This window comes from Saccopteryx bilineata, chromosome 2 (genome assembly GCF_036850765.1).
Source record: "Saccopteryx bilineata isolate mSacBil1 chromosome 2, mSacBil1_pri_phased_curated, whole genome shotgun sequence".
NCBI classification, from domain to species: Eukaryota; Metazoa; Chordata; class Mammalia; order Chiroptera; family Emballonuridae; genus Saccopteryx; species Saccopteryx bilineata.
In genome coordinates, this window is record NC_089491.1 from 370,971,037 (window position 1) to 370,998,858 (window position 27,822).

The following is a 27,822-nucleotide window of genomic DNA, read 5'->3' on the forward strand; positions in this document are numbered from 1 at the left end:
TTTTTTCAGGGTAATCACTTTGATCAGTATGAAGAAGGACATTTGGAAATTGAACAAGCATCCCTTGACAAGCCTATTGAATCGGTAAGATGATCAATGTTTAATTTTGGGTCACAGGTAGTTAGGTAGTGTTTGTGTGACACTTGATGTGAATGAAGTTAAACTTACTAATAACAGTACAGTCTAGAGCTGTTGTTTTCTTGTATACTTATCAGTAATCAAATAGAATTTGGGATATAATCTAATATTTAATATGTTGGGATATCAGTCTGAAAAATCTAGAAGTAATTTAGAATTTTGATGAACAATATCATTTTGGCCCATACTGATACTCTGTTAAAGATAGCAAGTTAAAAGTTTAGTGTTTTATAAATTGGATAAAGGAGTAAAATGTATTTTGATCCTTTAAAAGCTTCACCTCTCCTGGACAACACAGTTATATAATGTTCCATTAGTATTAGTTAAGAACTAACACATTTTATTTACCAGACTCTTGTAAAACATCATAATTTTGGTTTCTGTAGCTTAAGAGATGTCTGGATTTTATCAAAAGTTGATTCTCTTTACATAGTTTAGTGTTGGATATCGATACAAAGCAATACAAGGAAATTTATATATTTTTTCTGATTCTTATTTTCTTTTAAATCTTAATTTTTGAACATTGTTTTCATTTTGAGAAGCCCTTTATTTTCAAATTACGCAGTCCATTGTTAAAATGTCTAAACTTGTAAGTATTGTCAGTATTTAATATTTGTGCTTAAGTGTACATATTTAATAGGGTTTCAGTGAGTTATTTCAGCTTGAGTGAAAAATGATCAAAGAGGGAATCTTTATTTTTATAACAATCAAGACATCCCCTCTCCCTTTTAGAAACTAGCTTCCCCTTCCTCAGGAAAATAAGGCAATTTAAAGAATACAGCTATTTTAACTTCAGCTTTTACTTTCACAACTGTAACATAGTAAAGGATCAACATATATTTATGTTCCTAATTAGGTTGGTGTTGTGTGTTTGTGTGTGCATTTAGATGTTTACAGAAATTTACACAACTTGGGGTGTTCGACATTTTTCTTCCACAGCAGTTGGCCCATATTAGCTAAGCAGCCATGATCTGGTTTGTATTGCACGGTCTGCCTTTTTTTAATTTCTTCTCTAGGGTTTCTTTCTCCCCCACCTTTCCTCTTATTTCTGTTCTTCTGGTCCAGTGAACACTGCATATAGTACCTTCTGTCTTAACGTGCTGGCATGATGCTAGACTTAGGCATGGCAGTAATTGATGACGCATGTGATAATGCTGCAGAGGGAGAATTCACATCTGATACTGTACTGGAAGCCCAGACTTGTGTTTTGACTTAAGGATAAAATGCCAAGCCCATTTTGCTTAGTCAAAGAAATCACTGAAGTTTTTGCCTTGTTCTGTATCAATTTGGCAATTATCACAAAGCAGAATTTTACAGTGAAATCTGTAGGCTAGCTATATCAATCTTATACTTGAATATAATTTTATTTTTTTATTTTAATTTAAATGTTTCTTTGAGCCAAAGTTTACAAACATAACTGTCAGAAACAAGGCCCAAGTACCATCTTTTACAAGGTACATGGTTGAATAATGTTCTTATACAAGCTATAATTCTGTGGGTATTCTGACTTTACCGTAGCAGGAAATTTAACGACTCAATTATAGCTTAGTATGTATGATCACTATATTCAACAAAGATTTTTAAAAAATTACTAAATTAAATGATATATAACATTTTTAAGCCTTCTCTTAGGGCTAATATTAAGGGTTTTGCAACATTTATTCCTGTGGCATGTGAGACTAATGCCCCTTTTCCTCTCACACAGTCCAGGATTTTTTCCAGCATATGTCATAGAACATTATCAGAAGACAGTCTGACTGAATAATCATTGTTGAGTAATGTCAGTGAGTAGGAGTGGAATTGATAAATGCCTTATTTATTTATTAATGAATAAATAGTATTGTCTTCACTTAAAATAGCAAATGATATAGCACTCAGACTGGACATTTAATTTTTTAATAAATAAGTGTATGTTAAGTGATACATGTTAATAAATTATACTCCTAATATAAATTTACTCCCAAAATACATAAATATATGCATTATTTGTGCTGTGGTAGTTTAGATAGGAGGAGGAACTTCATAGCCTACATTATATTTGATAGAGGTGGGACACAAGAATGGGAGATTTTATTTCTGTTATTAAATTATTTAGGAATAAATTTAAAGTTTTTAAAGACACTCTTTAAATGATTGGCATTAAAGTGGGTAGTGTAGTGTCGACTCCATCCCCCCCAAAAGAAAAGAATCGCCCTATAACCTAAGGAATGCCCACCAAGCATGTGTATAATAGTTTTACGACTGGCTGGCTATATTGAGCTGTCTTGTTTTTAGGGGGAAACAGTTGCTTCTAACTCACAGAGTATCTGCTGAATTAAAATCTTTCTCTGCAGCAATATCTATTGAGAGGTGCTGACTGTTTTGCTACAGCATGCAACTCGAAAGTGGCTGGAAATATGCAGCTTTGGGAGTCTACAGATCATTGCAGGAGCTAAAGGTCTAGTCATTTTTTTTTATTTAACAAAGGTAATCTGCAGCAGCTGGTAACCGTGGAAGTCTCTGCACAGGTTTGTGCCAAGAATATGCCTGTTTGAAGGGTTATTGTGAGTATAGGATTAAGGTCCTTTTGTTTTGTAATAGGGTAAATTTGTTGCTAACCAGCAAGATGGGAAATAAGATAAAAAGATGCACTAATATATTGTGCTTTTAGTAAACTTTTGAAGCTTAGACTTGTTCCTGAGATAATATAAGTATTTTTATTTCAATTAGGAAATATTGAAAACACTTAAAAATCTAGCATTTATAAAATATTTCATAATCCATGTTATAAAGTTATATTTTAACCAACCAGATATCTTTAAATAAAATTTCTGGTCAAGAATAAAACACTGTTCTAAGACAATTATGAAAGAATCACTAGACTATTTGATTGTATAAATTAAAGAGAAAGTGGAGAGTTGCTAACATTTTACCCTTATTACAAAAACCGTTTTAAAACTTGAATTTTAAGTTACTGCTTTACGAGATTTTTAGATCCCAGCCATAATAATTATGATCTCCACATACTTAAAAGATAAAATATTTAGAAGCAAAACTTAATCTTAAAGCCATAGATAGCCCAGTCTATGAATCTGTCATAATTCTAAGAATTGATTGGTATTTTAGTATATATGGTCCTTTATAACCTTTACCTTAGAAAGAAAAATGAGAAATCAGATAGGAGAGTGGTTATAAGCTATACATAAAGCAAAATGTCTGCATCATAGACTTAAAATATATATATGTTGTCCTTGTTGCAGTTGGAAGTAAAACTACCACATTAGTTGGTCTTTGTTCATCCTGACTGATTAAAATCCTATCTTTATAGTTGTTGTCAGGTTGACCAAGCAGATTTTAAAAATCAGTTTAAGGTTTCAAACTCCAGACGCTGATGTTTACTTTGCTCAGTAGGGATTTAGCAGTCTATGTATAATTGGGTTTTGTCCTGTTATGTATCTGTTCAGATCTGTGGACTCCACTAGTTCCAAACTGTAACTGTGTACGACTGTTGATTTGACATTTAGCAGTGACCATATGTGGACTGCACTATGAATAATGTGCTTCTTGGAGCTGAATGGTGTAGCATTACTATATGGCTTTTCTCTTTAGTCTTCATTGTGTCATCTGTAGTGAGCTATAGATTTTTTGTTTTGGGAATCTTTACAACTTGTTTGCATGGGTTCACCTTAGTAGCATTTGGTTTTTGCTTATAGAGTCTTTAATACACAATCAGCAAAGCTTACAACCCACTCAAGAGACTTAACCATTTTTATCACTGTTGAATATAGACCAAATGGTATAAATTGATGTGGCTGTCAACTAAAAGAAAATTCAATGTGGAGTTAATATTCATTCAGTCATTGACAGAATTGTAGTATAGTTTCTCTTGATACATGATTGATATTCTATTTCTTGCTATAAAAACTTTGAATGAGCCCCATACAATAATATAAATTTAATTAAAAACCAGACTGTGTTTTGGCAGACTCCTAGTATACAGATTGGTGGCACTATTTCCAAAATAATTGTTGTTACTCTGAATGGTACAGCTTTATGCAGCAGAGCAGTTTCCTGGGAGTTTTCTACCAGATATTTAATAAATAGAAATGTTGAGGATTTTTTTTGTTGTTTTCTTTTTGCTGGTGTTGTGTTTTCAGCATATTGGTAGTTGTTTATAATATACTTTCTTTCAAAGATCTTTTATTTATTTATTTATTTATTTATTTATTTTGCATTTTTCTGAAGCTGGAAACAGGGAGAGACAGTCAGACAGACTCCCGCATGCGCCCGACCGGGATCCACCCGGCACGCCCACCACGGGGCCACGCTCTGCCCACCAGGGGGCGATGCTCTGCCCATCCTGGGCGTCGCCATGTTGCGACCAGAGCCACTCTAGCGCCTGGGGCAGAGGCCACAGAGCCATCCCCAGCGCCCGGGCCATCCTTGCTCCAATGGAGCCTTGGCTGCGGGAGGGGAAGGGAGAGACAGAGAGGAAGGCGCGGCGGAGGGGTGGAGAAGCAAATGGGCGCTTCTCCTATGTGCCCTGGCCGGGAATCGAACCCGGGTCCTCCGCACGCTAGGCCGACGCTCTACCGCTTCTTTCAAAGATCTTACTAAAAATTATACCCTCATATATTAGAGGGAACAAAGGATAAAAATAACATTTTAATTATACATTGAGTTTTCAAACTAGAAAAAAAGTTTTAAAATCTAACTGAGGTAATCTAGGTAAAAATAGTTTAAGTTTTAGCTCAGCTTCATGGTTTAACCAGAATTAAGAACTTCACACCTAAACAAGAAGATGCCACCCTGCTACCATTTTGGAGTCATGAACATAGAGAGTAACTAGTAGCTTGTAGAAAACCAACTTTCTGTCTACCACTCTTGGGCAAAATTCAGTTGCTTTATTAATTATTTTTAAACTAGTGTTTCCCTGTAGTTCTTCTAGGTGCAGTTAAATTCTAATATCATGCCCCTTTGTTAGTCATAAACCAGACTGTGTTAAAAAAGAAAAGTATTTATTTTTGATTCTATGAGATGATAAACCCCAAATTATATATTCTATTTAAAAATTAGAAACTAAAAGATATTTTAGTCATTATTACAGTGATTGAAATAGTAATTATTACTATTTTAGAAGTTAATTAGCGCTCATTGCTCTTGTTATATCTAGATCACCTGTTTGCTCTATAAATAAATCCATGAGTATAATTGGTAAAATCACAGTCCTAAACACAGAGAGTGGATTAATTTTTTTCACAGATTGGCAGTTGAATTCCTTGTTCTTTGACAGTGAAAGTTCAATGAATATTTTGATCATTTCAGAGGTAGAGAAGTCTGCTTTATTTTATTTTGTATAATGTATATTGGTGTGCCTTCCTTGTGTTGCCCATCATCCTTAAGCCTACTGGATTTTTAACAAGTGTTTATAAAACTTTTTTTTCTTTTTTTTGGTAGGAAAAGGGACCATACTGAATACTAGCCCTTTCTGCAGAGTCACAGAGCTGCCTTTTTTCCTCCAAAAGCCAGGTAGTTTGGAATGATAGGAAGGGTCCACATTTTCTCTGTTAGTTACTCACTTACTCTAGGAGGTGGGTGAATCTAAGAGGTTCTGGGATATATGTCTGTTCTTTCTGTTGCCTTTGTTATAATCACAAAGACACAGAGTGGTATGTTAATAATTTTAATATAGTTCCTGACATTTAATTCCCTATTCACACTTGGGAAAGTAGATTTAATTAAGGAATAGTTTTTCACCTGAAGTTTTAGAAGAGAAAGGCCACTACCATTTTGTATCAATAGCTTTTTTTATTTTTTACTTTTTGAGAGGGTGACAGCCATCTTGAGTGGTTTTGTAAAAGTGGTGCTAATGTGTATAACCCTAAATTTTTCTTTTTTCTCCCTCTCCCTTTAACATTTGCTTTTCCTTTCACTGTTGTCAGTCACAACACGCTGCTCTTGAACCTCTCAGCTGGTCTTGACTCGTGAATTTACTTATGCTTTCACTCTTTAGAAAATACATTAATTGCAAGCAGTGAATTGAAAAAAGACAAAAAAAAAAATCGACCATTAGTGAACGGACAGTTTCTTACTTTGTGTTACATTTAACTGTTCTTTTGACAGCCCAGTTTTTAAAGCCAGGTTCGTATGGAAATGCTTTCACTCCACTTGCACTGCTTTTGGAAATAGCATACTGCTTCATCTGTCTGTTTATTTTAGTGCATTCATAATATAACACAGTCAGCATAATGTCTCATCTCCACTTAGCCAAAGATTGAATATTCTTCAGCGTAAAAAAAGGGGGCAGCAATTTTTGTCAGCATGGTTTAATACCCTAAATCTCTGTGCCAAGTACAGTTATAACATTAGCCTACTAAAAGATTAAACAATAATTTAATCAACTACATAATCTTAGAGTCATTCTGTTTTCATTGTCCTTTAATTATTCAGTTGTAGGAGTTAGGATATAAAATAAGGACTTTGTATACAGGTAAGTTTATTTTTATAGTAGTATATAATACAGGCCTCTTTACCTTTTCATTTTTTGCTAACATTGCTTGTATTAAGACTTAACTGTTGTTTATTTATTTTCACAATGAAGTTATTTATAAATACTTAGGTACTCAGGACTGGTTAAGGAGATGCTTTTTCTGACAATTCATTTGTGAGTACAGAGGGGAAGAAGCGGCAGCAGTGTTAGGTTAAGTATTTGTGATGTTTAATAACATGAAAGTCATCACCTGGGATTACACCTGACCCCATAGCATTTTCTAATTCTTGCAGTTTCTAGCAAAAAATTTTTAGTGACCTTTTGTGTACCATAATGATTTTGTGTGTGCTTAAGTGTTTTTTTGTTTTAGAAACAAGGTTTTGCTATCTTTTCCTTTATTTTTGTTTTTTAAAGTCTCCTGATCTCTTTTTTCCCCATCAGTGAACCCCATCAATGAAGTGATCAGCCCAGTTTTCCACTTGTGTGCTTTCATAAACTTGTAGAAGGAAATTGTTCTTTTTTTTTTTTTTTTTAATTTTATTTTATTTATTCATTTTAGAGAGGAGAGAGAAAGGGAGAGAGAGAGACAGGGGGGAGGAGCTGGAAGCATCAACTCCCGTATGTGCCTTGACCAGGCAAGCCCAGGGTTTCAAACCGGCGACCTCAGCATTTCTAGGTCGACGCTTTATCCACTGTGCCACCACAGGTCAGGCGGAAATTGTTCTTTTTTTTTTCTTTTTTTTTTTTTTTTTCATTTTTCTGAAGCTGGAAACAGGGAGAGACAGTCAGACAGACTCCCGCATGCGCCCGACCGGGATCCACCCGGCACGCCCACCAGGGGCGGTGCTCTGCCCCCCAGGGGGCGATGCTCTGCCCATCCTGGGCATCGCCATGCTGCGACCAGAGCCACTCTAGCGCCTGAGGCAGAGGCCACAGAGCCATCCCCAGCGCCCGGGCCATCTTTGCTCCAGTGGAGCCTTGGCTGCGGGAGGGGAAGAGAGAGACAGAGAGGAAAGCGCGGCGGAGGGGTGGAGAAGCAAATGGACGCTTCTCCTGTGTGCCCTGGCCGGAAATCGAACCCGGGTCCTCCGCACGCTAGGCCGACGCTCTACCGCTGAGCCAACCGGCCAGGGCCGGAAATTGTTCTTTAAAATAAAAAAGCAGAGCATCGGGGAGGCTTAGTCTTCCTCTCCTAACTTTCTGTCAGAGAAGGTAACAGTAAAATAAATTTTTTCTTTCCTCTAAAACTCCAAAGAGCATTTTATCATTGTCAGGGAGCTAAAAGAGAAAAAGTAGTTTCATATGAGGTGTTTGAGTTTTATACAGATTTATGGTTTGTTAGCTTTATAAATTGATTTCAGGGAATATGAGATTATTTTCAAATGATGATACCAGATTAATACTATAAATTACATTTTAATACTTATAGAACACTTTGTGTTTACAATTTTTAAATGTTTTTCTTTTGGATAAGTATCTTCATTTTATCTGATACAGTTAGTGGTTATTTTGGCTTTGTCCCTATACTGGTTAGTATTTATAAAAAGTAAAGAATTGGACAAAGATGTACAGAGGTTTCTAAGATCTTGACTCCTTACACAAAAGCTGGCATTTAATTGTTGTTTCTAGTGTCATTTTATACAATTTACATTGAAATACCTTTCCCAGTGTGATCCTAAGAAGATGAGACATTATGTATATTGGTTTTTTTCCCCCCTACATGCACTAATGGTTCTTTACTGTTAACTTATTGCTAGGCCTGTTTCATTCTAACATTTTAGCATTTTTGTTAGATTACATGTTGAAATGCATCACTCAGTCTGTGCTTGAGCTCATTTTATTTTTCTGTTTAATCAGTTTAATTTCTTGTTTTACTAACCTCACTGTTTTTTTCAGTTTAATATTGGCTGCATGCTAGTTAAATATTTATATATTTTATATATATATATATAAAAAACCAATCAAGTCTAGCCTGGATTTTGCTCTGATTGTGTTTTCATTTCTAGTGGTGGGGCAGTCTTACACTTACAACTTACTTTGTATCATGAAAGCCTGACACATAAACAAAATAACTAAACACAATGTAGATTTTCTTTAAAGTAAAATCTTAAAGTGGTGCTGTCTAGGTGGTGGATATGATTGTATAAGTACCTTGATTTTATGCATTTTTAATGTTAGTTTTGAACTTCATAAATGTATTCTTCCCTCTTCCCCTTCCCCTTCACCTTCCCCCTTTTCTCCTTTTTAAAATGTTATATACAAAAGTTGCCCAGCACACCATCAGAAAGGACCCTTATTTTCTATATTCTTTCCATATAAAATACTAGCCAGCATTTCTTTTTACATTAATGTCCCCTTATTGGGCACATCTACCCTACTATTAGCACCTTTTTGCATGCATATATGTAGACTTATTTCTTGCTCATCACCTGTTTAAATGTCACTAGGAAGGGAAGAATATATTATTGGAATATTTTTGGTTTGTCTCTCTGTTCTGTCTGTCAGGATAATATTGGACATCGCTTACTCCAGAAACATGGGTGGAAGCTGGGCCAGGGATTGGGAAAATCTCTTCAGGGTAAGTTTTTAAATGAACGAAAAGAAGGAAAGAAAAAATGTTTCTAATGCAGATCTTGTGTCTGAATATATTTGTTGTCCTTTTTAAAAACATGTTTGGGTTTTTCCCCTTGTGCTCCCCCCTAGAATAGTCTCTTCTTCCTACAACTGTATTATTCTAAGTCACTATTACACTAATAATTTATAAGAGGAAGTGGCAATGATACAAATACTTTCCAGTCAAACATATTATGTATGCCTCAACCTGTTTTCAATTTTTTTGGTGATGATGGTGGATGGAATAAAGAACTACATAGTAGCAGGGTGTGCTTTGTATCATTTAGTGGTATTGTATTGTGGCTTCAGTATTATAAAGAACTGTTCAACTGCAGAGTTTAATTTTTGTGCACTTCCCCCTGCCCCGCCCCCACTCTCCCTGAAGCTGGTATTACCTTGGCTCTTTTTCTCTGCAAATCATTCTGTGTAGTAGTAGACAGAAAAATTAATCCATTTTATATGAAACATAAAATGGAAGCAGAGGTTTCCCATGGTGCTTTGAGCAGAAAGGCCATTTCTCAGAGTTCAGCTCAGTCTGTGGAAAATATGTGGCTTCAAGTTTCCAATACATTTATTATTTTTTCTTTTTATTTATTTTATTTATTTATTTATTTATTTTTCTGAAGCTGGAAACAGGGAGGCAGACAGACTCCCGCATGCGCCCGACCGGGATCCACCCGGCACGCCCACCAGGGGGCAATGCTCCGCCTATCTGGGGCGTTGCCCTGTCGCGACCAGAGCCACTCTAGCGCCTGGGGCAGAGCCAAGGAGCCATCCCCAGCGCCTAGGCCATCCTTTGCTCCAATGGAGCCTCGGCTGCGGGAGGGGGAGAGAGAGACAGAGAGGAAGGAGAGGGGGAGGGGTGGAGAAGCAGATGGGCACCTCTCCTGTGTGCCCTGGCCGGGAATCGAACTGGGGGCTTCCGCACGCCAGGCTAACGCTCTACCACTGAGCCAACTGGCCAGGGCCTTTTTTTTTTTCTTTAAGATTCTCTATATACAGTATCATGTCATCTGCAAAAAATGACTGTTACTTCTTTCCTTCCAATTTGGAGCATTTATTTTCTTTTAACTATACTAATCATTTGGATAAAAGCAAAATAACTATATAGTATTTCTGCTTCCTACTTCTTGCTAGTTGGAAACCAGCCAACTTGATTCACTTTTTTTGCTCCCTCACATTTAAGAGCTACTGTTTATTCTTTGCAGATGTGAACACTACCTCAGAAATTATAAAAATCATTGTACACCTGGTCATAAATGGTCTTGTGTATAAAGGGATCTTTGGGGAAAGGTGTTCTGTTGTTGACCAATTATTTGCATTTTGGAAATAAATTTCCATAATTTGAATGGGAAGTCTTAACGTGTGTGTGTATGTGTGCGCGCGCATTCGTGTGTATGTTACGGGGCTCAAAGGAGTGATCAGAGGAGTGATGACTGGTGAGATTTTACAATAAAACTTTAAGGAGGGAGTAGTAAGTATTACCAAATACAAGGTGATTACATTTGCCAAAAGGTAGGCATGATTGGCTAGATCAGAGAATGCCCATAGGGCAGTGGATTTTATACTTTTAATTTTTTTAGCAGAACTTCCCAAAATATTTTTTAAATGTTGAACGTAATAGGTGAAGGGGGGGCACAGTTGATCTGAGTTCTAGGTCTCGAGGAGTAGTTTGGAAACATAAAGGGAAATTGGTTCGAATAGGCACTGATCTAGTACTTATTAAGTGTTTACTATGTGCTAAGCACTTAATACATGTTTAATTCTTACGGTAATTCAGTGAGATAACTACTGTTGTTTCCATTTTGCAGAATAAGAAACTGAGGTTTAGAGAAGTTTAGTAAATTGCTCAAGAATAAGCAACCAGTAAATGACAATTTCAGAATTCAAATTTTGGCCCTGCCTGTTTGGTTGGCTTAGTCAATTAGAGTGTCGTTCCAAAACGCCAAGCTTGTGGGTTCAATCCCTGGTCAGGGCATATGTGGGAAGCGACCAGAGAGTGCACAACAAAAGTGGAACAATAAATGGATGCTTCCCTCCCATCCTTCCCCTTTCCCTCTCTGTCTCTCTAAAATCAATCGGTAAAAAAAAAAAAAAATTTAAAAAGAGAATTCAAAATTTGGCCTTTCTGTCTCCAAAGCCCATGCTAACTACCACAACTCTATATGGAAGGCTTCAAGGCTGCTCCAATTCAAAACTTTGTCAACCAAGGTCAGTTTTTGATCAGAAGAGAGGCATAGACTTTTATAGCAAGAGACATTGAGCCTGACCAGGTGGTAGCACAGTGAATAGAGCATTGGCCTGGGACTCTGAAGACCCAGGTTCAAAGTCCCGAGAGTTGAGCACAGACTCATCTGGCTTGAGTGTGGGCTCACCAGCTTGAGCATAGGGTTACCGGCTTCAGCGTGGATTTCATATCTATTGTTACTGGCTTGAGCCCAAGGTTCCTTGCTTGAACAAGACATTGGCTCAACTGGAGCCCCCTTGGTCAAGGCATGTATGAGAAAGCAATCAGTGAACAACTAAGGTGCCACAACAAGTTAATGCTCATCTCTCTCTCTCCCTGTCTGTCTGTCCCTGTCAGTTGGTCTGTCTGTCTCTCTCGCTAAAAAAAAAAAGAGAAAGAGACATTGAAGATAACTTAATCAAAATTCATTTATAGATGAAGAAATTTAGATTTCAAAATATATTAGTGATAGTGCTGAAACCAGCCCCAAATCTCTGATTTGTGATCTATTCTTTCAATTATACCAACCAGGGCATTTACAGTAGAAGTTAAATACTACAATAGTTTGGTCAAAGTATGTCTGAAGATGAAGATGGAAAACCTTTCAGAAAGTTGCTTGGGTTTGAGTTCAGGGTCTAGAATAGAGTGATAGCAATGGAAATGGAAAGGAAGGTATAAATACATATAAAGGATGATAGCACAAATCAACTATGAAGCAAAGAGTACAGTCAGTTTATGCATGTGTCTAACTAGCAAACCTTTGTTCCCTGGGTTTGTGTTAATCCATTGTAATAAGGATTTATTTAAGTGTTAACTGAGTATTGTACATGGATTATTTAACTGAAGTCCTCTTGTGGTAGGTATCATTCCTTTTTTACAGATAATGAAATTGACATGCTGAGCAATACACTGCCCACAATCTTAAAACAAATAAGGTGTAGAATAATGGTGCCAAAACCTAAGCTATAATTAATATGCTATAATGGATATAAAATCTGTCTGCTAGAAAGGTGTGATGGTGGTGAGAAATGCAGATACTACAATATTGAGATACACAGTAGTTATTCTGACCTCAAAAATTGGAGATAGCTTTGGATGTGTTATTTTTACCTTAGGACACTTTTGTGATCATATATATTCTTCATGGTTAATATAGATTTGTATCTATTCACTAGAAACTTGAGGCTAGATTGAGTGGTAAGAACCTTGGTCTCATTTTTACAGATAGTTGATAATTAGTCTCTAAGGAAGAAGAAAATACTGTAATTTCCTGCCTTCTTTTTTCTTGTACTTTGTTTCTCTCTTGTGGCATTTTTAATATTCTACCTTGTATAATGTATATTTATGTGTCCTGTAACCTTCATTAGACTATAAACTCCTAAATGATACTAATTGCTATGCATTTACATATACCTCTGTTGTTGCTTTTCAAAAGTTTTTTATTCTGCATACATTTATTGAATCCATAGAATGTGCCAGATCTGTACTAAGTCTTAAGAGTTCAAGGATGAATATATAGTCTCTGCCTTCCAGAGGCTCATGTTTAAGAGAGAGAAAAATGTAATAAGTAAATAATGCAGTATAATGATACCATAATTGTGAAGTTTTATAGTGGGGCTTCATAGAGAATTGAACATGTAGAATTTCAATTTATTTCTTGAATGATTTAAGAAGTGGAAAGACGGAAGCAAGCAGCTAAATCACAACTTTGCTAGTAGTAGATAATGGAATCTCCTCTTTCTTCCATATTGAAGCACTGGTGCGTTCTTTCTTTCTTTTTTTTCTTTTCTTTCTTTTCTTTTTTCTTTCTTTAGCACTGGTGTTTTAAAGTAGGGCCAAATGTAAACATCAAAAGAACACGAAGTAGGCCCGTCAGCCTGGCATGCAGATGCAGGAGTCCCGGGTTCAATTCCCGGCCAGGACACACAGGAGAAGCGCCCATCTGCTTCTCCACCCCTCCCCCTCTTCTTCCTCTCTGTCTCTCTCTTCCCCTCCTGCAGCCAAGGCTCCATTGGAGCAAAGATGGCCCGGGCGCTGAGGCTGGCTCTGTGGCCTCTGCCTCAGGCGCTAGAATGGCTCTGGATGCAACGGAGCAGCGCCCCAGATGGGCAGAGCATCGCCCCCTGGTGGGCATGCCGGATGGATCCCGGTCGGGCGCATGTGGGAGTCTGACTGCCATTCCATTTCCAACTTCAGAAAAATTAAAAAAACAAACAAAAAACGAAGTAAAATGTGGTTTATAGGAAATTTATTTTATTTTAAAAAATCTTAAAAAGAAAAATTTTATGAAAATAGCTACCAAAATGTGAAAAACAGGTTATACACGGGGTATAAAGCGGGATGTTTCAGTCTTTAAAACCTTTGCTATTGATTGATTGATTGATTTTGAGAGAGAGAAAGATGAGAACCATCAACTTGTAGTAGTGTCACTTCAGTTGTTCATTGATTGCTTCTCATATGTACTTTGACTGGGGGGGACTCTAGCCAAGCCAGTGACCCCTTGCTCAAACCAATGACCTTGGGCTAAAGCTAGTGACCTTGGGCTTCATTCAAGCAGGTGACTTTGTTTGTTTGTTTGTTTGTTTGTTTTGAGGAAGGCAGGGAGAGAGACAGGAGGAATCGAGCTGTTCCTGCATGTACCCTGTCTGGGGAATCAAACTAGCAACCTCCATGCTCTGGACAATACTCCAACTGAGCTATCCAGCTAGACCTTAATCTTTTATTTTTAGAGAGAGAAAGGAAGGGGTAGAGAGAGAGAGAGAGAGGAAGAAGAAGAAAAGCATTCACATGTTGTTCCACTCAGTCATGTATTCACTGGCTGCTTCTTGTGTGTGTCCTGGTTGGGATCCAACTTCAACCATGTGGTTTCAGGGTGATGCTCTTTTTTTTTTTTTTTTTAAGTGAGAGGAAGGGATACAGTGAAATAGATTCCTGTATGTGCTCCAACTGGGATCTACCTGGCAACAGCCCCCCCACCCCCGGTCTTGGGCCAATGCTTGAATCAGTTGAGCTAATTTTAGCACCTAGGCTGATGCTGTAGAACCAACAGAGCCATCCTCAGCATCTGGGGCCCCTGCTTGAACTACTTGAATCATTGGCTGCAAGAGGGAAAGGGAGAAAATGGGGAGAGGGAGTGGGAGAGAAGCAGATGGTCCCTTCTCCTGTGTACTCTGACCAGGAATTGAACCTGGGAGGTCCATATGCCCAGCCAACGCTCCCTTCACTGAGCCAATTGGCCACTGCTAAGGGAGAAACTCTCTTAACCAACTGAGCTAACTGGCCAGGACCAAAACATTTGCTTTTTAATTTTAATTTACTTAAGAGAGAGAGCCTGACCAGGCAGTGGCGCAGTGGATAGAGCATTGGACTGGGATGCGGAGGACCCAGGTTCGAGATCTCAAGGTCGCCAGCTTGAGCGTGGGCTCATCTGGTTTGAGCAAAGCTCACCAGCTTGGACCCAAGATCGCTGGCTCGAGCAAGGGGTTACTTGGTCTGCTGAAGGTCCACAGTCAAGGCACATATGAGAAAGCAATCAATGAACAACTAAGGTGTCACAACGAAAAACTGATGATTGATCTGTTCCTGCCTCTCTGTCCCTATCTGACTCTCTGTCTCTGTAAAAAAAAAAAAGGGGGGGAGAGAGACAGAGAGGAGGAGCAAGAAGCTTCAACTCCCGAATGTGCCTTGACTGGGCAAGCCCAAAGTTTTGAACCGCAATCTCAGCATTCCAGGTCTATGCTCTATCCACTGTGCCACCACTGGTCAGGCTGCGTTTTAAATTATGCTTCCAACAAATTCTATTCAGTGGTGACACAAAGAAGATGTTTAATAAATATATTTACAATTAATGTTTATTAATAAGCAATAACAACCTATTTTTGGAGGAGATAGATTTGATTACTATTAAATTTGTTTTCCCAGGGACACAAATTCTCATTGTAAACAATATAAAAAATACCATAGAGAATAATTGTATAGCACAGACTGTAGATTTTGTAATAGTCCAGAAGAGAGGTAGGGTCATCAGAAGTGAAATAGAAGACTTCTTGATAGAATTTGTCCCGGTTTGCATCTAAGTGTTGGATTGAATTGAATGGAGACTGTTGCTCAGAACAAAGTCTGGAGACTGGATTTGATCTCTCTCTGCTATTTGAAACATCTTTTTCCTATTCAGAGATGCCTAGGAACATTGTTAATGTACTCTCTTAGTTCAGATACATAGGAATTAGAATTTGAGGGCATTTCTTAGGGGCTAGCTAATCTACTTGATTCCCAGAATTTTTCACTGTAAGCATTAGAGACTTTAAAAGTATAACTAGAACCCGCACCAAAGACAGGGAGTGAATCTAAGACAGGGGAGTTAAATGTATACTCAACTATTTTGGGGTGATGTAAAATTAATATTTTAAGAATACTTTAGAATTTTGGTTCTCTTTAAACTTTTGAGCTCTTTGAAAAGAGGAATTAGGTTTTATCCATCTCCCTCCCTCCCTCTCTGTCTCTCTTTTTCTAAAAATCAATTAAAATTTTAAAATCAATAAAATACAAGAAAAACACCCCTCTTATTTTTTTTAGTTGTGATGAAAAGCATATAATGTAAAAATACCATCCTAACCGTTTTTAAGTGTACATTTTAGTAGAGTTAAATTTACATTGTTGTACAAAGACCATTTTTTTTAGTGGCTAGTACAGTGTCTTCACTCATCCAAATGAATGGAACCTTTATTCTGTTGTAACGTTAAGGGCCGAGTTTAATTGTCTTATAAATGGCTCTTTATTTTTTAACGTCAGATTCAACAGTGTATAGGCATTGTGCTGGTTTCTTTTACATAACTCTGTAATACCCACATGACTTGACCTAGAATATAGCCACATTTATGACATACTGAGATAACTCATGACAATTTTTTTCATTGTACCCAACTTTTGCTTTAATAACCGCTGAAGAAAGCCCTGTTGCTCTAGTGAAAAGGATAATGCCACCTTAGTTTTGCACAGATTAGTCACACTGCATAGAATTTCTAGGCGCATGACGTTGAAAGTTCTTTGTGTTTACTAGCTTCCTGTTAACTTTCAGTTCTCCTTTTTATTTGATTTTAGAGCTCTAACATCTTTTACATTTAAGCCTGATCTCTTAAGGATTTTTTTTGTTGTTAACATTTAGAATTATTTTAACCCATACAGGTTTTTACAAAGAGTGCCAGTTATTGGGGCTACAGTGCAGATATCTTGTCACTGGATAGATTGGGGTATAGGCATGTTGACTCAGGAACAAAATTATCTGTGGCAGGATAGAAAATTGTACTTTGTAAGATGGGTTTATTTTTGTATTTGAATTTCCCTTATTATTCGGCTTTTATTCTTCCTTCATGTTTATTAAAATATTCCAAAAGCTAAAAAAATTAGAATGAGGTCTGATATTATTTCATATCTCATCCTCTCTTTAAGGTTCACTCAATAAGGCAACCAACAAATACTTACTGAGCTAATAATATATTCTAGATGTGTCAGCTATAAATATCATAAGCCATGGACAGAGTAGATAAGACATCATTCCTGTCCTTCAGGATTACTTTCTAGTCTCCCAGGTCTTACCTTTTAACTACTGTAGACCCTTGAAGGTTTATTGAGGCTACAGAGACCATGATGTTTAGAATTAAGCATGTGATCAATCTGAATATTTAATGTGAAAAAATTGTTTTAAGTTCCTTGAGAGTAGGAATTCTCATTTATTTTTGTGTAAAAGTACTTGGTATATAGGGTGTGAAGGCGTTGTCAGCAGCATTTGATAACAAAGTCGAGCTACCAAATGACAGAAAATCCAGTGGGAGCTCAGAAGGAAGGAGCAAAGAACATAGACTTTGGTGTAGGAGTTGCAAATCAACAAAAGTGCTTTCAAAGCTACTTGGAATCATAGATTATAGAAGTGGAAAACAGATGGCCTAAGATCTCTGGGCTCTTATCAGAGTTCAGAGGAAATAAGAGAATTTTCAAGAAATTTCAACCTGTTTTCTAAATATACAGTGACATTCCACGTGGACTTCACCCGTTACAAATTTGAGATACCACACTTAATACTACCTGTGGTGATGCAGTGGATGGGGCATCCATCTGGCATGCTGAGGTCGCTGGTTTGAAGCCCCAGGCTTGCCCAGTCAAGGCACATATGAGAAGCAACTACTAGTTAATGCTTTCTGGTCCTCCCTCCTGTCTTATTCTCTCTCTCTCCCTCTCTCTCTCTCTCTGTCTCCTCTCTAAAATCACTAATAAAATCTTCCTTTTTTTCTTTCTTTCTTTTTTTTTTTTTTTTTTTAGTGAGACGAGGGGAGATAGTGAGACAGACTCCTGCATGTGCCCAACCAGAATCCATCCAGCAACCCCCATTGCTTGAATCAACTAAGCTATTTTTAGCATCTTAGGCTGATGCTCTAGGACCAACGGAGCTATCGTCAGCACCTGGGGCTGAAGCTCAAACCAATGGAGCTACTGGCTGTGGGATGGGAAGAGGGAGAGAAGGGGTAGCGGGTGGGGGAGATAAGCAGGTGGTCGCTTCTCCTGTGTGCCCTAACTGGGAATCAAACCCTGGAGGTCCATATGCCAGGCCAACACTGTCCATTGAACAACCGGCTAGGGCCAATAAAATCTTTAAAAGAAATAGTAAGCATTTTAACAATATTTAATTAATTTTTTTTTGGTCTATGCTAAATTTATTTTCTTAGAGGATTTGTACTATATGTTTAATTTGGAAAAGATCTTGCTAAAATTTTGCTTTTTAAAGTTAATTTTCCTGGCTTGAATTTAATATTTGTGTAACATTGCTTTTCAAACTCAATAGTTACTTACTTTGTTAATCAAATTATATATATGGGAAGGATTTTTGTATAATACTTTGGTTATTGATTCTGGATAATATATAACTTCCTCCATCTGTCAATAGGTTGTTTCCTTATCACCAAATTTTATGTAAAACATTAGACATGATCACAGCTTCTGTTTTAGAGTTATCTTTCATTTTAAGATATTTATTTTCAAAAGTACTAGATTTGGAAATAAAAGGAAAAACAAATTGATTATTTAATTTTCTGAAGCCTTAAGGAGATGACTAGGTTAGAATTTAACAACATCCTATATAATAATTTATGGTTTACAAAGCATCTGGTGTGGTTTTTGTTTTGTGTTTTGTTGTTGTTTTTCATGATATGAGAGAGAAGGGCAGGGGAGAGAGAGAGAGAGAAAGAGAAAAGCATCAACTCATTGTTCCACTTAGTTGCTTCATTTAGTTATACACTCAATCATTTCTTATATGTGCCCTGATGGGGGTATAGGATGGCACTCTATTCTCTGAGCCACCTGGTCAGAAACTGTGTGTTATCTTATTTGATCTGAATGGCACATCTTGAAAGTGAGTATAATACCTCCATTTTGCAGGGAAAGCTGATGAGACTTGGGCTCTGATTGTCAAAAGTCATACAAGTGTTGAGATTATCTCTTACTGTAGAGTTAAAATTATTTATCCCAGCTTTTTAAGGGACCCCCTAGAAATATATAGAAAAAGTAATTAAAAATGAATTGGAGAGAAGGTTTTTGTGGAAAGTAAAGGAGGAGCAGTTTAAATTAAGCTGAAAAGGTTTTTTTGGGTTATAGAGTGATCCTGGAATGATAAAAAGTTCCCAGTGTTGTTACGGAAAACTTAACCCAGTAGTAAGAGAATACAACTCTAGCCTAACCAGGCAGTGGCGCAGTGGATAAAGCATTGGCCTAGATGCTGAGGACCCAGGTTCATAGCCCTGAGGTTGCTAGCTTGACCCGAAAGGTCAGTGATTTGAAGCCAGAGGTCACTGGCTTGAGTAATGGGTCATTGGCTCTGCTGTAGCCCCTGGTCAAAGCACATATGAGAAAGTAATCAATGAACAACTAAGGTGCCACAACGAAAAATTGATGCTTCTCATCTGTCTCCCTTCTTGTCTGTCTGTCCCTGTTTGTCCCCCTCCTTGTCTCCCACAAAAAAAAAAGAGAGAGAGAGAGAGAATACAACTCTAAGGCTTGTTGGATTATTACAGTACCACAGAACTGGCTACAATTGGCATAACTCCCTCAAATATTTTCTACTCAACTATTTTTTACTCTGCAAACTTAAGAATTAAAGTGAACCTTAGAAACCATTAAGTCTTAAACATTTGATGCCTGCTCTCCTTGCCTGCTAAAGAGTGATGGTGGATAAAACAAATTAAACAAGCCTCTAATGAACTGCAATTTCAGGACTCAAATATTTCTTTATAATAGCTTGCATAGTTTTTGAGATATGGAGACCTGTGTAAATATAGCCATATGTCCTATTTGATAAATAATTCCTTAATTAGACAATTATAAGTCATCAATATCTGTGGCATTAAGCAGAAAGCACCAGGATAACTAAAATTACAGGTAGGGTACAAGTTGATTTACACAGAATTTATTTTTGTATTATTATATATTATTTTATTATTTTCCTTATGAACAACTGTAATCCTGGTTTGCCCCATCCTGTATTTATACCCAAATGGGTTTGAGACCCATTGTGAACATGTTCATTCTCTTGAGTCAACAAATGCTCTTTAATTAAATACCACTCTATCCTAGATTTTCTGTCAGTTATTTAGGATACAGACAAGTAAAACTAAGGGCACAAAAGTGTTTCCCAACTTTTCGTGGGTTTTTTTGTTTGTTTGTTCTAATATTGTTTTCCTTTTCCTTTAAATCTCATGTTTCAGATTATTTACCCTGAAATTGCATTTATTAATTTTTTTTCCATTTAAAAAATAAATTGATCTTAACATAATGGTTAACATGAGATAGACTTCAGTGAGTTGATATAATTTTTAGCCAAAACAGTCTTATCTGGAGTAAAAGTATAGTTTATTTAGGTGATTTTTTAAAAGTGAAATTGCTCCTGCCTGACCAGGTGGTATATAGCACAGTGGATAGAGTGTTGGCCTAAGACGCTGAGCACCCAGATTCAAAACCCCAAGGTCGCCAGCTTGAGCACAGGGTCACTGGCTTGAGCCCAAAGGTCACTGGCTTGGCTGGAGCCTCCCTGTCAAAGCACACATGAGAAAGTAATCAATGAACACCTAAGGTGCCGCAGCTATGAATTGATGCTTCTCATCTCTCTCCCTTCCTGTCTCTCTGTCCCTGTCTGTCTGTCTTTCTCACTTAAAAAAAAAAGTGGAAGTGCTCCTGAATTCTATTCCCTCTCTTAAGGCTTGATTATCTCCTGTCATCCCTGTATAAGTTATCCTTTCCTGGCTTAATTAGAGTATATGATTAAAATTGAGCTACTTGATCCTAGAAAGCCAGCTCTGATACTTTGGACAGATAAAAGGCTAGAGATTTTTTTAGGTCACAGTTAAACTATGCCCTTAGAAAACATCTATGTTTGAAAATCAAATTAATCTGCTTGTTATATAGATCACTAAACAGGCAAGGCAAGAATGTAGTTACTGTCCTGGCCGGTTGGTTCAGTGGTAGAGCGTCGGCCTGGCGTGCGGAAGTCCCGGGTTCGATTCCCGGCTAAGGCACACAGGAGAAGCGCCCATCTGCTTCTCCACCCCTCCCCCTCTCCTTCTTCTCTGTCTCTCTCTTCCCCTCCCGTAGCGAGGCTCCATTGGAGCAGAGATGGCCCAGGCACTGGGGATGGCTCCTTGGCCTCTGCCCCGGGCGCTAGAGTGGCTCTGGTCGTGACAGAGTGATGCCCTGGAGGGGCAGAGCATCGCCCCCTGGTGGGTGGAGCGTCACCCCCTGGTTGGCGTGCTGGGTGGATCCCCGTCGGGCGCATGCGGGAGTCTGTCTGTCTGTCTCTCCCCGTTTCCAGCTTCAGAAAAATACAAAAAAAAAAAAAAAAAAAATCAACCAGTGAATGCATAAATGGGTGGAACAACAAATTGATGTCTCTCTCTCTCTCTCTGTCTCTCATCTCTTTCTCCTCTCTCTCTTCCCCCTCCCTTCCTCTACTCACTTCTTTCCTCTCTTTTTCTCTCAAAATCAATACATAAAAATGTTGAAAAACAGTACTGGTAGATGTGCCATTTTTTACTCAGTGTTTCTCAAAATTGGGTGTAATCACCATTTTAATAAGCGAAATTATATTTAAGTGCACTGACATATACTTTACTATAGAGTCCTGTTTTTGATAGTTTTGCAAATCAGATAATAGTCATTATCTTAAATTTATAGTCTTGATTTTCACATATTTATTTGAGCTGCTTTTAAAGTAATAAGTAGATTTAAAGATGTTAGATTAGATCCTTGGCCTTTATCAGTTTAATGGCCTTTTGGAAGTGGATTTTTTTTTTTTTTTTTTTTACTTAGTGGCTTATATTTACTTTTGCTTTATTAGAGTTAGTCTTTAAAAACAACTTTAGACTTTTTTTTTTTACAGAGACAGAGAGAGGGATAGATAGGGACAGACAGACAGGAAAACGGAGAGAGATGAGAAGCATCAATCATCAGTTTCTCGATTGCTTTCTCACATGTGCCTTGACCGTGGGCCTTCAGCAGACCGAGTAACCCCCTGCTGGAGCCAGCGACCTTGGGTCCAAGCTGGTGAGCTCTTTGCTCAAGCCAGATGAGCCCGCGCTCAAGCTGGCAACCTCGGGGTCTCGAACCTGGGTCCTTCCGCATCCCAGTCCGACGCTCTATCCACTGCGCCACCACCTGGTCAGGCTGAGATGAGAAGCATCAATCATCAGTTTCTCGTTGCGACACCTTAGTTGTTCATTGATTGCTTTCTCATATGTGCCTTGACCGCGGGCCTTCAGTAGACTGAGTAACCACTTGCTTGAGCCAGCGATCTTGGTCCAGGCTGGTGGGCTTTTGCTCAAACCAGATGAGCCCGTGCTCAAGCTGGCGACCTCGGGGTCTTGAACCTGGGTCTTCCACATCCCAGTCCGATGCTCTATCCACTGCACCACCGCCTGGCAGGCTAAACATCTTTAAAGGACAATTTCAAACATTTTTAAGCTTTTCAGCCATATATGCATTGGCTCCACAAATATTTTGTTTTTTTCCTCCTCATGCCAGAAGCTTAAAGTGGTAAAATTATTTTTCTAATTATAGATAATTCATGGAATATAGTTTTGTTTTGATCACTGCCATAACCCCAGTGCCTTCCAATAGTGCCTGATACACAGTACCAACTCAAATATTTTTAATAAATATTTGTTGGCCTTGGCCGGTTGGCTCAGTGGTAGAGTGTCGGCCTGGCGTGCAGGAGTCCCGAGTTCGATTCCCGGCCAGGGCACACAGGAGAAGCGCCCATCTGCTTCTCCACCCCTCCTCCTCTCCTTCCTCTCTGTCTCTCTCTTCCCCTCCCGCAGCTGAGGCTCCATTGGAGCAAAGATGGCCCAGGAGCTGAGGATGGCTCTGTGGCCTCTGCCTCAGGCACTAGGATGGCTCTGGATGCAACAGAGCGACGCCCCAGAGGGGCAGAGCACCCCCACCCCGTGGGCATGCCGGGTGGATCCTGGTCGGGCGCATGCAGGAGTCTGTCTGACTGCCTCCCTGTTTCTAGCTTCGGAAAAATGAAAAAAAAAAAGAAAAAAAAAATAGTGTTCCTCAAAAAAGATATTTCTCTACAGTCTAGTTCTTTGGGCCATTTTTTATAGATTGGTATAGAGGCTGAACTGTTTTAATTCGTGGGGCATTGTTCTCAGAAACAGGGTACCTATTGACATGGATTTTTATATTTGGCCTTATTCTCCAGTGATGATAAGTCAGAATACCATTACATTTTAGTCGGAGATGCATATATAAACATTTTAACATTTTTGTCATTGTAGAAGTAAAACTGCCTTTTATTTAAAATATAGAAAGTACAATTCTAGTTGGTCAGTGAAAGGGGTTTTTTTTTCAGTAATTAACATGCAACATTATATTAGCTTTGGTGTATAACATAATTTTTTTTTTTTTCCCTGAAGCTGGAAACGGGGAGAGACAGTCAGACAGACTCCCGCATGCGACCGACCGACCGGGATCCACCCGGCACGCCCACCAGGGGGCGATGCTCTGCCCCTCCTGGGCATCGCTCTGCCGCGACCAGAGCCACTCTAGCGCCTGGGGCAGAGGCCAAGGAGCCATCCCCAACGCCCGGGCCATCTTTGCTCCAATGGAGCTTTGGCTGCGGGAGGGGAAGAGAGAGACAGAGAAGAAGGAGGGGGAGGTGGAGAAGCAAATGGGCGCTTCTCCTATGTGCCCTGGCCGGGAATTGAACCTGGGTCCCCCGCACGCCAGGCCGACGCTCTACCACTGAGCCAACCGGCCAGGGCCTGTATAACATAATTTGATATGTGTATATTTAAAGTTTTTTCCCTTATCACATGACTTTAGTACTGGTATATTCTATATTTGTCAGGTTTTTTTTGTTTTTTTTCTTGTTGGGTAGATAATAGTCATAGTATCTACAGATCTTTGGCTGAGGAGGACAATATATTTTTTTAAGTGAGAAGAAGAGAGAGAGAGATAGACTCCTGCATGTACCTGGCAATCCCTCCCTGTCTGGGGCAGATGCTCAAATCAACCAAACTACTTTTAGTGCCTAAGGCTGACCCTCCAGGCAAGCTATTCTCAGCATCTGTTACTATCACTCCAATCAGCTACTGACTGAGGGAGGGGAAGAAAGAGAAAAGCAGGAGAGGAAAGGAAAGAGATTATTGCTTCTCCTGTGAGCCCTGACCAGGGATCAAACCCAGGATGTCCATATACCAGGCTGATGCTCTGTCCACTGAGCAAACCAGCCAGGGATGACAAATTCTTTTTAGGAAAGTATTTAGTGTTTTGGTTGAAGTTGCCTTCTTTGGGGTGAAATAAATTTAAAAAATTTTTAATTTGTATATTTTTCAGAAGTATAGCACAGTTGTTAGACAATCACAAACTTTATTTTTTGACACAGAGAGAGGGATAGATAGGGATGGACAGACAGGAAGGGAGAGAGATGAGAAGCATCAGTTTTTTTCGTTGCGGCACTTTAGTTGTTCATTGTTGCTTTCTCATATGTGCCTTGACCATGGGGCTACAGCAGACTGAGTAACCCCTTGCTCAAGCCAGCGACCTTGGGTCTAAGCTGGTGAGCTTTTGCTCAAACCAGATGAACCCGCTCTCAAGCTGGCGACCTTGGGGTCTCGAACCTGGGTCCTCTGCATCCCAGTTCAATGCTCTATCACTGTGCCACTGCCTGGTCAGGCTAAAAAGGTCTTAATTTAATGGATTTTAAGAAATATTTTCCCTCTTTAAAAGAAACCAAGAAATAGGGAACCTGGTTAGAGTCAAATTTTATTTATTTATTTAAAAATTTTATTTTCTTTTTAAATTTTATTTATTTGTTTATTTAGAGAGAGGACAGACAGGAAGGGAGAGAGGTGAGAAGCATCAATTCTTTGTTTCAGCACCTTAGTTGTTCGTTGATTGCTTTCTCATATGTGCCCTAGCGGGGCAGTGGTGGCTACAGCAGACTGAGTGACCCCTTGCTCGAGCCAGCGACCTTGGGCTCAAGCTGGTGAGCTTTGCTCAAACCAGATGAGTCTGTGCTCAAGTTGGCGACCTCGGGGTCTCGAACCTGGGTCCTCCACATCCCAGTTCGACGTGCTATCCACTGCGCCACCGCCTGGTCAGGCAGAGTTAAATTTATTTTTTAAAGAAGTTAAGTTTTCTAGAGAATATCATATTAAGAAACGTTCTGTTGCTACCTACATTTTGAATTTTTATCACTGTAGGTTGTTACTCGGGTGTTCCAGAGTGATGTTCTTTATGATAGGATTTGTTGTTGATTGCAAATTAATACATTGAAGGGATTTTTTTTTTCTTAATGAGAAGTGGGGAGGTAGGGAGACAGACTTCCATATGTGCCCCAACTGGGATTGACCTGGAAAGCCCTTCATGGGTCGATGCTCTGCCTATCTGGGGCCATTGCTCCATTACTTGGCAACTGAGCTATATTATATAGTCCCTGAGTTGAGGCCATGGAGCCATCCTCAGAACCTAGGGCCAGCTTGCTCCAACTGAGTCATGGCTGTGGGAGAGCAAGAGAGAAAGAGAAGTGTGTGGGGGGAGAAGCAGATGGTCACTTCTCCTGTGTGCCCTAAGAATCGAACCTGAGACATCCACACACAGGGCTAACGCTCTACCACTGAGCCAACCAGCCAGGGAGGGATTTTTTTTTTTTAATGCTATAACTTTTTCCTGTATGTATTGTCCAGTGTCTTTTCCCACTGAAATTATTCCTTGGTCTGGAATCTCTTTGATAATGGAAAGAAATTACTACTTGGCCTGGGCAGTAATTGCACTCTCAGGTTCTTTTGAAAGCCAAACTGTTTATTTTCTGTGAGTTACCTCTGAGGGGACCAACTTATATGTGACAGCCCTTTTGATGCCACTTTCTCTGTAGTTCCTGGTCTCTTTCAAAGCTTGGCTTTGTTATATGCAGAAAGATGTTAAAGGACCTAGGAAGAAGACTTCATTAAAAGACAAGAAAGTTCTACGGAAAGCTAATTCAAGAGCTTTACTCATTCATAACAAACAATTCAAACACTCATAGTTTTCTAGTCACTAAAAGTTATTTTCCATACCTTTTACTTACTATATATACACACGTATATATTTTAGGAAGGTCTTGATGACTCCCCTCCTGCCACTCTAATCTTTTTGGAGTTCTTTTAGTGAAGCAAATGACTTGATCCTGTACAGTTGATCTTTGATGTTATTTCTTTAAGAAAAAGTCCCACCTTATACCCTAAATACTGATTTAGCAGATGCAAAGTTAAATAAGAGATTGGAATCTAGAGCTAGTTCTTTTATTTTGAATTAACACCTCCCAACCCCTACACTATTAAAGTGGAGGTTTATGATCTCAAGTAGCAGTACAAAAATCTTACACCCTGGTCCAACCAGTATGAAAATAACTGCTGTTGCTCAAAGTGCCCTTCCTCTGTCCCCGGCTGAACTTGGGGGAGGGACAAAGCTCAGTTGTTACTTTACCCCATCCTGTCTGCCTGCTAGAAGGCCTGTTTCATACCCTAATGGTTTCTGCCTAACAAATGGTGTTTCTTTTTTACAGCATTATGATCCTGGACTTGTTGTGGTGATGGTAAACTTAGCAGTGGTAATTTTTTATTTTCAGACTGAATTACTCCTTTTGTCATCAGTGCACCAATATGTTAGGCTTACTTTCTCTGTTGTAGCCTTCATCCTTCTGCTTGGTCTTTTTCATTTTCCTTTCCTTTCCTTTCCTTATGCAACTTGTCTGATCCTCGTTCATTAAAGGGTAATGTTAAGAAGGGATGTATTTGTTTGTGTTAGAACTGCAAAAAAAAAATCAGTTAAAACATTAAATTCTAATTCTGTCAAAAACTTGATTTTCCCACAATGTAATGGGCACTAGCACTTGCTACTGCAATATATAAATAAATTAAAACAAACTTTGACTGTCTTAGAAGGCAAAAGTACTAATGCAGTTTATAAACAGGGGTTTACAGAGGTAATGAATTTATACCAAAACTTTCTTGATTTTTGTATAACAAATTCTGACAGACCAAAAATGATACAAAACAACAAAAAAAACTAAATTCCTTTGTCTTTTTTTTTTTTCAATTCTTTTATTGGACCATTTGTTTTTACCAGTAAATCCCTGATTGAGACGTTATGAAAGTGATATTACATCTAGGAAGTCATTTTTATAACCTGTCTTAATTTGGTCCTTTTGCTAAAAATTGCAGTCACTGCTTATTTATTATACCGTTGGGCCTAAGGTTGTAATGCCTTTTCATTTTGTTAACTGGCAGTTGTTATGTTGTATCCCCAAAAAAGGCTGTATTTTAGAACTTTTTCTTTTTTCTGGCATGAGAGGTTCTTTATTTAAACTTTTTTCCGCTGTAATAATTACTCCTAATTATCTCCTTATTGTTTAAAAAATAATGGGATATTGGTGATAAGCAAACTTCTGATTTTTTTTTTTTTAAGATAAAAGTACATTATCCCACAAATACAAAGCAACTAGATGCAAGTGGTTGCCAGTCACTTTGAAAACAGTTTCTTTTTTTTTCTCCAGGACCAAACTTAGTCATGATCATAGCCTTAATTCTTTTTAAATTTGGTTTTGGTAATACCTCTGATTTAGCCTTAACTTTTAGCCCAAAGGTATAATATATATGTGTGTATAACAAAAACAAAAAATAAAAAACAATTGTTTACACCAGCCTGAGTGAAACGATGAGGGAAGTAAACATTGTGTTTTTTCACTAAAGGTGTACAACGGATAAGGTAAGTCCTCTTTTCAGTGGGCTTACATCACAATAAACAGCGCAAGTTGTGATGTAAAACAGCTGTGGTAGTAAAGTGCTTGTCTGCC

General features: G+C 38.5%; 1 protein-coding gene across 4 annotated transcripts in view; it reads left to right on the plus strand.

Annotated features, from left to right (window-relative positions):
- The window catches only part of GPATCH8 (G-patch domain containing 8), a 91,947-nt gene that overhangs the window by 26,516 nt on the left and 37,609 nt on the right, over nucleotides 1-27,822 (plus strand). For 2 of the 4 annotated variants that reach the window (XM_066263445.1, XM_066263446.1), the window contains exons 2-3: nucleotides 10-84; nucleotides 9,113-9,185. In XM_066263445.1, the coding sequence (XP_066119542.1) occupies nucleotides 10-84; nucleotides 9,113-9,185 (148 nt within the window). Of the gene's footprint in view, nucleotides 1-8; nucleotides 85-6,240; nucleotides 6,259-9,112; nucleotides 9,186-26,532; nucleotides 26,578-27,822 lie in introns of those variants that run through there. The other 2 variants (XM_066263447.1, XM_066263448.1) reach the window with 2 other exon arrangements.